The sequence below is a fragment of the Salvelinus namaycush genome, chromosome 10, assembly GCF_016432855.1.
Source record: "Salvelinus namaycush isolate Seneca chromosome 10, SaNama_1.0, whole genome shotgun sequence".
Classification (NCBI taxonomy): Eukaryota; Metazoa; Chordata; class Actinopteri; order Salmoniformes; family Salmonidae; genus Salvelinus; species Salvelinus namaycush.
The window spans coordinates 44,465,424-44,476,428 of record NC_052316.1 but is presented as its reverse complement, the minus strand read 5'-3'; the positions used below and the strand labels follow the sequence as shown (position 1 = coordinate 44,476,428).

Sequence of the window (11,005 nt, the reverse complement as noted above, 5' to 3'; positions counted from 1 at the left end):
TGTTTCTGATGTTGTCCACCACTGGCACGAACGACAGTGTCTAAAAGGTTTACATAGAACGGCGCGACAAACAAAAAAACATCCAGTCAGCGGCAGTCCTGTGGATGAGAGGTTGACGGAGAATGGAAAGAATCGTGAAAGCGAACTGGCGGGCCAAACAGATAACGGCGCAGTAGGACAGTAGTATGGAGAACAGCATCTCGGTCCTTCTCACGGATGGGCTATTGCAGCAGACGACCACACTGGATTCCACTCCTATCAGCTGAGAACAAGAAGAAAGCGGCTCCAGTGGGCATGCGATTACCAACACTGGACCCATCCTGCCTGGTGTCAACGGTACAGGCTGGAGGCGGTGGTGTACCTCCGTCCAATCTGCAGCAACTGCGTGATTCCATGGTGTCAGCATGGACCAACATCCCTATGGAACATTTCCAACTTGTAGAACCAATTCCCCGAATAATTCAGGCTGTTCTGGAAGCTAAAGGGGAATCCTACCCAGTACTAGATGGGTTTAAATAATAAACTGGCCCGGTGGGCGTACACTTCAATATTATGCTAATGTGTTTGTGAAAGGAGCAGAACCAACATGAAATGTTTTTAGAGAGCATTTATTAAACGCAGCGAACCAAAACAAAAAAATGTAACTGATAAAAGCTAAACAAACACTGGGAATAGATGATATACGGGGGGTTTCACAGTAGTGAGGTTACACCTCTCAGAGAAACTCCCTTCCACGTTATTCAACCACCTTTCCTTATCTCTTCTTCCAATGAACACCAGAAAGACTAGCCCAGTGTATAACTCAACATCCTGTTCCTAATACTCAGTAATAATGGTCTCAGGGGTATCCACAAGTCCACACAGAAGAGGACTTGTAACACTGCAGGGTATGACTAGCGACGTGACAATACTAAAACAGTAATAGAAAAATTGAGGTCAGAGAAAAAAAAAGAAAAGTTTTTAAAAATTATTCAGGATTTCCTTATTAAAAATCAAAAATAGTGTCATATCTCTGCACAGCAAAATTCTCTGTTCATATTAAATTTGACTAATAGGACAACAAACGGTGGTTTTGTATGGGTACCATTTCCACAAGGCTCTGCAGTAGTAGGGTTTTCAGAGGCTCACTCCACTCTAAGTGGTTGATTGTCCAGCGCCTTCCAGGTTTAGGATCCTCCATAGAAATAGAATCAGTAGAAGGGACATTTCCATTCAAACCAACGGTACGTTGCATCAGTTGCTGTACTGGGCGTACCATTTGGAATGTATGCTTAAAATGGACACTAACTAACCTGTTCCACTTAGGCAGAAATGTCAAATTCAACTAATCTGCCATATTGGATGGACCATGAAATAAAACATTGGCTTTTAGAGCTACTGTATGTCTGTTCTACTAGTTGTAATTCTACGGCTCCTCCTCCTCCTCACATCGTGAGGTTTCTCTGGCTGCACTCCAGCAGGTGAGGCAGGAAGAAGTGGACCGTCCCGTCGTCAGGCAACAGGTCCAGGAACTCCAGGGGGTTCAGCTCCATGGCAACCACCACCAGCGTTTCTGTTGTCAAGGAAAATGCAGATGTTATGGCCCAACTCTGAATATTAAAAAGGGGCAATCTGCAATTCATACTATACATATATATTTTTAAACTTTTAAATGAATTATATTCATCCAATGATTCTTGAAGAATCTTTACTGAACAAAAATAAAACACAACATGCAACAATTTCAACGATTTTAGTGAGTCTCAAAACTTGAGACATCTGTGGCATTGTGTTGTGTGACAAAATTTCACATTTTTAGAGTGTCCTTTTATTGTCCCCAGCACAAGATGAACCTGTATAATGATCATGCTGTTTAATCAGCTTCTTGATATGCCACACCTGTCAGGTGGATGGATTATCTTGAGAAATGCTCACCAACAGGGATGTAAACAAATTTGTGTACAACATTTTAGAGAAATAAGCCTTTTGTGTCTGTATGTCACATTTCTGGGATCTTTTATTTGAGCTCATGAAATACATGTTGTGGTTATATTTTTTGTTTGGTGTAAAACATCTTTACGCCACATGATCTTAGGTCAACTGTCGTAACCCATCACAAAGCAAAAGAGAAGCATGTTTTACTCCACTGTTTGTAAACAATGTAATTGTTAACAAACACACACACACACACACACACACACACACACACACACACACACACACACACACACACACACACACACACACACACACACACACACACACACACACACACTGTATTACCTCAAAACATGTTTAAAACTATACATTTTGATAGCATGGATGGTCAGTCCTTGCATCCATAACTCTATAATCACTTGAGACTGGTTATACTTATCAAGCCCCATCCCTAAGCTGTTACCCAAAACAGTGGTGGGGTGAGCTTTGTTATTGTTTAAACTGCAAATTGCCCCTTTAAACACAGCAAAGGTGGTGACATTCTGGAGTTAAACCCTATGCTTGAAAACACAGGCTAGAGTCTAACGGTGAAACTATACTGACACCGTGACGAGAGTGTACCGTCATATCTCCCTCAACATGGTTTTCATGGTGCTGCTCTGGGAGCGTGACGAGATGGCTACAAAATTAACTTCTTGTGATATGCAGATAGAATGGAAGAGCACCACCTACATGTCGGTCATGCTTCACAACGGGAGGATATTAGAGCACCGCCTACATGTCGGCCACGCTTCACAACGGGAGAATATTAGAGCACCGCCTACATGTCGGCCACGCTTCACAACGGGAGAATATTAGAGCACCGGCTGGCTACACGTCGGCCACGCTTCACAACGGGAGGATATTAGAGCACCGCCTACATGTCGGCCACGCTTCACAACGGGAGAATATTAGAGCACCGCCTACATGTCGGCCACGCTTCACAACGGGAGAATATTAGAGCACCGGCTGGCTACACGTCGGCCACGCTTCACAACGGGAGGATATTAGAGCACCGCCTACATGTCGGCCACGCTTCACAACGGGAGGATATTAGAGCACCGGCTGGCTACACGTCGGCCACGCTTCACAACGGGAGGATATTAGAGCACCGCCTGGCTACACGTCGGCCACGCTTCACAACGGGGATATTAGAGCACCGGCTGGCTACATGTCGGCCACGCTTCACAACGGGAGGATATTAGAGCACCGCCTGGCTACACGTCGGCCACGCTTCACAACGGGAGAATATTAGAGCACCGCCTGGCTACATGTCGGCCACGCTTCACAACGGGAGGATATTAGAGCACCGCCTGGCTACACGTCGGCCACGCTTCACAACGGGAGGATATTAGAGCACCGGCTGGCTACACGTCGGCCACGCTTCACAACGGGAGGATATTAGAGCACCGCCTGGCTACACTTCGGCCACGCTTCACAACGGGAGAATATTAGAGCACCGCCTGGCTACATGTCGGCCACGCTTCACAACGGGAGGATATTAGAGCACCGCCTGGCTACATGTCGGCCACGCTTCACAACGGGAGGATATTAGAGCACCGCCTGGCTACATGTCGGCCACGCTTCACAACGGGAGGATATTAGAGCACCGGCTGGCTACACGTCGGCCACGCTTCACAACGGGAGGATATTAGAGCACCGCCTACACGTCGGCCACGCTTCACAACGGGAGGATATTAGAGCACCGCCTGGCTACACGTCGGCCACGCTTCACAACGGGAGGATATTAGAGCACCGCCTACACGTCGGCCACGCTTCACAACGGGAGGATATTAGAGCACCGCCTGGCTACACGTCGGCCACGCTTCACAACGGGAGAATATTAGAGCACCGCCTGGCTACATGTCGGCCACGCTTCACAACGGGAGGATATTAGAGCACCGCCTACACGTCGGCCACGCTTCACAACGGGAGGATATTAGAGCACCGCCTGGCTACACGTCGGCCACGCTTCACAACGGGAGGATATTAGAGCACCGCCTACACGTCGGTCACGCTTCACAACGGGAGGATATTAGAGCACCGCCTGGCTACACGTCGGCCACGCTTCACAACGGGAGGATATTAGAGCACCGCCTACACGTCGGCCACGCTTCACAACGGGAGGATATTAGAGCACCGCCTGGCTACACGTCGGCAACGCTTCACAACGGGAGGATATTAGAGCACCGCCTGCCTACACGTCGGCCACGCTTCACAACGGGAGGATATTAGAGCACCGCCTGGCTACACGTCGGTCATGCTTCACAACGGGAGGATATTAGAGCACCGCCTGGCTACACGTCGGCCACGCTTCACAACGGGAGGATATTAGAGCACCGCCTACACGTCGGCCACGCTTCACAACGGGAGGATATTAGAGCACCGCCTACACGTCGGCCACGCTTCACAACGGGAGGATATTAGAGCACCGCCTGGCTACACGTCGGTCACGCTTCACAACGGGAGAATATTAGAGCACCGGCTGGCTACACGTCGGCCACGCTTCACAACGGGAGGATATTAGAGCACCGGCTGGCTACACGTCGGCCACGCTTCACAACGGGAGAATATTCTTGCAACTTCAGCAACAAATGTGCATGTTTGTTGTAATTAAAATGATTTGAAGTAGTTATATTAAACATTTAGATTTTTCAACATTTAACCTAAAATGCAATACCAAACCTTTCAATGTGTGCAGGGTGATTTTTGCGTCTTTCCTACTTAGTTTTAGGATTATTGAGTTTATTTGTGATATTATGTGGTTTATTTCTGTACAGCTGCATCTTTGCAACGGTCCCGCTGCCGAGGAAAATAAACTGGAAGCGTAAAAACTACACCGCTTCAAGAGAGACTCGCATCGCAGACGACGTTACTGCATTCGCGTGCGGTACAGCATGTCTCATAGATCACGTTACAGAGACGATGACAGCGTAGTTTAGTGTACCTTTGTACAGCATGTCTCATAGATCACGTTACAGAGACGATGACAGCGTAGTTTAGTGTACCTTTGTACAGCATGTCTCATAGATCACGTTACAGAGACGATGACAGCGTAGTTTAGTGTACCTTTGTACAGCATGTCTCATAGATCACATTACAGAGACGATGACAGCGTAGTTTAGTGTACCTTTGTACAGCATGTCTCATAGATCACGTTACAGAGACGATGACAGCGTAGTTTAGTGTACCTTTGAGAGCAGCCAGCAGGATGCTGTCCTCTCCCTGTGTTGCCCTGGTTCTCTCACACAGCTCAGGGAACAGCTTCTGCCACCACAGAGCCTGAACAAAAACACATGAATCCATTAGAAAGATATGCACTATAGAACCATTGAAATATATATTTAAAAAAAAAGGCAATGTTCCCTCGTTCACAGAGACCGCATTCAGTATAAAAAGCTGCATACGTCGGCTCAATCGGAAATTACCTTAAAAATGTGCGCTATTACGTGGACCTTCCACGCTACTGATTGAATCTAGCCCTTACCATTCAAACCATAGGACTGAGGTTAGAGCTTATGTAAGGTTGTGTAAGTACGCATAGGGTAAGATCCACAGTAGGGTCAAAGGAGTTGGGGCAATGCATACATGTCTCACAGAAGGATGACAGTTCCACAGTACCCACCATGTTGGTGTTCTGCAGCTCATGATTAGCATAAGGGATGATGGCCTGAGGACAGCGGTCTAGCAACCTCTCGATGGAGCTCTCGTAGTGACCCAGCTTGGTGGCACAGAGCACGTGCACACTGAGCCCGGCGTTGTCCCCGTCTGGCAGCTGCTCCAACAGGGGCAGGATGGATGACGCGTCCAGGGTGGGACCGCACAGCAGGGACTGGATGATTCATTGTTTGTTCACCATAGTGGTACATTTACATGTAAGAGTAAAAAAAAAAAAAGAAGCTTTATTTTACAAGTTGATTGATTCCATGTCTGACTGATAAATAGATAAATAGCACAGACATGATGTAGAGTGACTGACCTGTAGTTTGAGGAGGTCTTCTGGAATGATGTTGACGTGAGCTGGAGTCAGGATGCTGACCCAGGGATACAACACGCCGTAATGGGAACACCAGTTGATCTGTAACACAGAAACAGTCACCCAGGGTTACAACACCAGTTGATCTGTAACACGGAAACAGTCACCCAGGGACACAACACCAGTTGATCTGTAACACAGAAACAGTCACCCAGGGACACAACACCAGTTGATCTGTAACACAGAAACAGTCACCCAGGGATCTCCACTACCTCCTAGACTCCAGCCCTGGGGAACATCACACCTTAGTGCGAAGAACACGCTACAGACACACAGAACACGCTACAGACACACAGAACACGCTACAGACACACAGAACACGCTACAGACACACAGAACACGCTACAGACACACAGAACACGCTACAGACACACAGAACACGCTACAGACACACAGAACACGCTACAGACACACAGAACACGCTACAGACACACAGAACACGCTACAGACACACAGAACACGCTACAGACACACAGAACACGCTACAGACACACAGAAAACACACCAGGTCGTCAGCGCTCTTGAGCGGTTTGAATCCGCGGCCGTCTCGGCGTGTGACGCGATCGATGTAGACAGTGGTGAGGCGGAACAGCAGCTCCTGGATGACAGCTTCCTGTGACGAGGCCATCAGCAAGGCTTCCCAGAAGTCAACCAGCAGCTGAGGGCCTCCCTGGGGCCCTGACACATCCCCACACAGCTCCTACAGGAAACACACTCACATATTGTCACATTTTGGAATCGAATCCTGGAGGAAATCTTACAGGAATCCTGGAGGAATGACACACACACACACACAGTAACCCTAACCTGGAAGAAGAGGTCAGCCTCGTCCAGTTTGACCTTGTCGTTCTCGTGCAGCGCCACCATGGCTGCCACCAGCAGGCCGTCCTGGTTGTCCTTGAGGTGGCGAGCGAGGAGAGTAGGTACCACCGCATCCCCTCTGCCGTGCAGCAGCAGCTTGGCTTCCTCAATGAACCCATACACCTGCAGCATCTGGGACGGGGCATAGAGCAGATACACTGTTCACACACACACTCTCTCCTCTTCACCCACCACCTTACACAAACATGATCGGACCTCTGTGTGTCGGTCCATGTGTTGCCTGTAGAGCTGGAGGTCTGCCATGCGCAGGGCCAGGGCAGCCTTGGACAGGGTGAGGGGTACGGAGGGGGCTCCGATGGACTCCAGCCGCTCTAGGTGGGCCAGGCCACAGTCAGGGCTGGCTCTGGCCATGGAAGGGCTGGCTATAACATGGGGAAGCTGGGACGGCTCGGCCACACCGAAGATATCCAGCACCTCGTTGGCCGTCTCCTACAACACACACACACAGACACCAACCACTGAATCTCAACAGTGTGGCTATTGAATCAGTGTGGCTATTGAATGGCTGGAGGTCTCCAAGGACTGGTGAAAGTTACCTCAGTGAGCAGCTCCAGGGTCTCCTCATAGAGGGAGTGTTTGAGGAAGAAGAGGAAGCCCTTCCCGTAGCCACAGAGGCTGTTAGACAGACCCCTGTTCCTGGAGATCACCTCTGTCAGAGACAGGCCTGACATCTTATAGTAGGGCAGGGCCAGGTGGCAGTCCCGCTTGTCAAACCTACACGTCAGTGGAAGGGATGGTCACACTTTACATTCAGTAAACCAACTAACAAATCAGTCCACCAACACATCAACCAGTCCACCAACACATCAACCAGTCCACCAACACACCAACCAGTCCACCAACACACCAACCAGTCCACCAACACACCAACCAGTCCACCAACACACCAACCAGTCCACCAACACACCAACCAGTCCACCAACACACCAACCAGTCCACCAACACACCAACCAGTCCACCAACACACCAACCAGTCCACCAACACACCAACCAGTCCACCAACACACCAACCAGTCCACCAACACACCAACCAGTCCACCAACACATCAACCAGTCCACCAACACACCAACCAGTCCACCAACACACCAAACAGTCCACCAACACACCCACCAGTCCACCAACACATCAACCAGTCCACCAACACACCAACCAGTCCACCAACACATCAACCAGTCCACCAACACATCAACCAGTCCACCAACACATCAACCAGTCCACCAACACACCAACCAGTCCACCAACACATCAACCAGTCCACCAACACATCAACCAGTCCACCAACTAACAAATCAGTCCACCAACACATCCACCAGTCCACCAACACATCCACCAGTCCACCAACACACCAACCAGTCCACCAACACACCAACCAGTCCACCAACACACCAACCAGTCCACCAACACACCAACCAGTCCACCAACACACCAACCAGTCCACCAACACACCAACCAGTCCACCAACACACCAACCAGTCCACCAACCAGTCCACCAACACATCAACCAGTCCACCAACACATCAACCAGTCCACCAACACACCAACCAGTCCACCAACACACCAACCAGTCCACCAACACATCCACCAGTCCACCAACACATCAACCAGTCCACCAACACACCAACCAGTCCACCAACACATCAACCAGTCCACCAACACACCAACCAGTCCACCAACACATCAACCAGTCCACCAACACACCAACCAGTCCACCAACACACCAACCAGTCCACCAACACACCAACCAGTCCACCAACACATCAACCAGTCCACCAACACATCAACCAGTCCACCAACACACCAACCAGTCCACCAACACATCCACTAGTCCACCAAGACATCCACCAGTCCACCAACACACCAACCAGTCCACCAACACATCAACCAGTCCACCAACACACCAACCAGTCCACCAACACACCAACCAGTCCACCAACACATCAACCAGTCCACCAACACATCAACCAGTCCACCAACACACCAACCAGTCCACCAACACACCAACCAGTCCACCAACACATCAACCAGTCCACCAACACATCAACCAGTCCACCAACACACCAACCAGTCCACCAACACATCCACCAGTCCACCAACACATCCACCAGTCCACCAACACATCCACCAGTCCACCAACACATCCACCAGTCCACCAACACATCCACCAGTCCACCAACACACCAACCAGTCCACCAACACATCAACCAGTCCACCAACACATCAACCAGTCCACCAACACATCAACCAGTCCACCAACACATCAACCAGTCCACCAACACACCAACCAGTCCACCAACACACCAACCAGTCCACCAACACATCAACCAGTCCACCAACACATCAACCAGTCCACCAACACATCAACCAGTCCACCAACACATCAACCAGTCCACCAACACACCAACCAGTCCACCAACACACCAACCAGTCCACCAACACACCCACCAGTCCACCAACACACCAACCAGTCCACCAACACACCAACCAGTCCACCAACACATCCACCAGTCCACCAACACATCCACCAGTCCACCAACACACCAACCAGTCCACCAACACACCAACCAGTCCACCAACACACCAACCAGTCCACCAACACATCCACCAGTCCACCAACACATCCACCAGTCCACCAACACATCCACCAGTCCACCAACACATCCACCAGTCCACCAACACACCAACCAGTCCACCAACCAGTCCACCAACACATCAACCAGTCCACCAACACACCAACCAGTCCACCAACACATCAACCAGTCCACCAACACATCAACCAGTCCACCAACACATCAACCAGTCCACCAACACACCAACCAGTCCACCAACACACCAACCAGTCCACCAACACATCAACCAGTCCACCAACACACCCACCAGTCCACCAACACACCAACCAGTCCACCAACACATCCACCAGTCCACCAACACATCAACCAGTCCACCAACACACCAACCAGTCCACCAACACACCAACCAGTCCACCAACACACCAACCAGTCCACCAACACATCAACCAGTCCACCAACACACCAACCAGTCCACCAACACACAAACCAGTCCACCAACACATCCACCAGTCCACCAACACATCAACCAGTCCACCAACACACCAACCAGTCCACCAACACACCAACCAGTCCACCAACACACATCCAACCAGTCACCACCAACACATACCAACCAGTCCACCAAACAACACCAACCAGTCCAAAACACATCAACCAGGTCCACCAACAACATCAACAGTCCACCAACCATCCAACCAGTCCAACCAACACATCAACCAAGTCCACCAACACAATCAACCCAGTTCCACCAACATCACCAACCAGTCCACCAACACACCAACCAGTCCACCAACAGCACCCACCAGTCCAACCACCAACACACCAACCAGTCCACCAACACATCCACCAGTCCACCAACACATCCAACCAGTCCACCAACACATCCACCAGTCCACCAACACATCAACCAGTCCACCAACACAACAACCAGTCCACAACACACCAAACCAGTCCACCAACACAACCAACCAGTCCACCAACCACACAACCAGTCCACCAACACATCAACCAGTCCACCACACACCAACCAGTCCACCCAACACACCAACCAGTCCACCAACACACCCACCAGTCCACCAACACACCAACCAGTCCACCAACACATCAACCAGTCCACCAACACACCAACCAGTCCACCAACACACCAACCAACCAGTCCACCAACACACCAACCAACCAGTCCACCAACACACCAACCAACCAGTCCACCAACACACCAACCAACCAGTCCACCAACACACCAACCAACCAGTCCACCAACACACCAACCAACCAGTCCACCAACACACCAACAACACACCAACCAGTCCACCAACACACCAACCAGTCCACCAACTAACAAATCAGTCCACCAACACATCAACAAGTCCACCAAACGACATCAACCAGTCCACCAACACATCAACCAGTCCACCAACACACCAACCAGTCCACCAACACACCAACCAGTCCACCAACACACCAACCAGTCCACCAACACACCAACCAGTCCACCAACACATCAACCAGTCCACCAACACACCAACCAGTCCACCAACACACAAACCAGTCCACCAACACACC

General features: G+C 50.2%; 1 protein-coding gene across 1 annotated transcript in view; it reads right to left on the bottom strand.

Moving 5' to 3' along the window:
• Window positions 1-592: 592 nt before the first annotated feature.
• Window positions 593-11,005, bottom strand: part of hps3 (HPS3 biogenesis of lysosomal organelles complex 2 subunit 1) — a 30,303-nt gene continuing 19,890 nt past the window's right edge. Inside the window, exons 11-18 of the mRNA XM_039001771.1 lie at window positions 7,411-7,610; window positions 7,070-7,303; window positions 6,800-6,985; window positions 6,498-6,692; window positions 5,936-6,034; window positions 5,582-5,788; window positions 5,148-5,238; window positions 593-1,552 (exon numbers count right to left, since the gene is read on the bottom strand). Coding sequence (XP_038857699.1) covers window positions 1,425-1,552; window positions 5,148-5,238; window positions 5,582-5,788; window positions 5,936-6,034; window positions 6,498-6,692; window positions 6,800-6,985; window positions 7,070-7,303; window positions 7,411-7,610 — 1,340 coding nt within the window. The 3' untranslated portion in view covers window positions 593-1,424. The remainder of the gene's footprint in view (window positions 1,553-5,147; window positions 5,239-5,581; window positions 5,789-5,935; window positions 6,035-6,497; window positions 6,693-6,799; window positions 6,986-7,069; window positions 7,304-7,410; window positions 7,611-11,005) is intronic.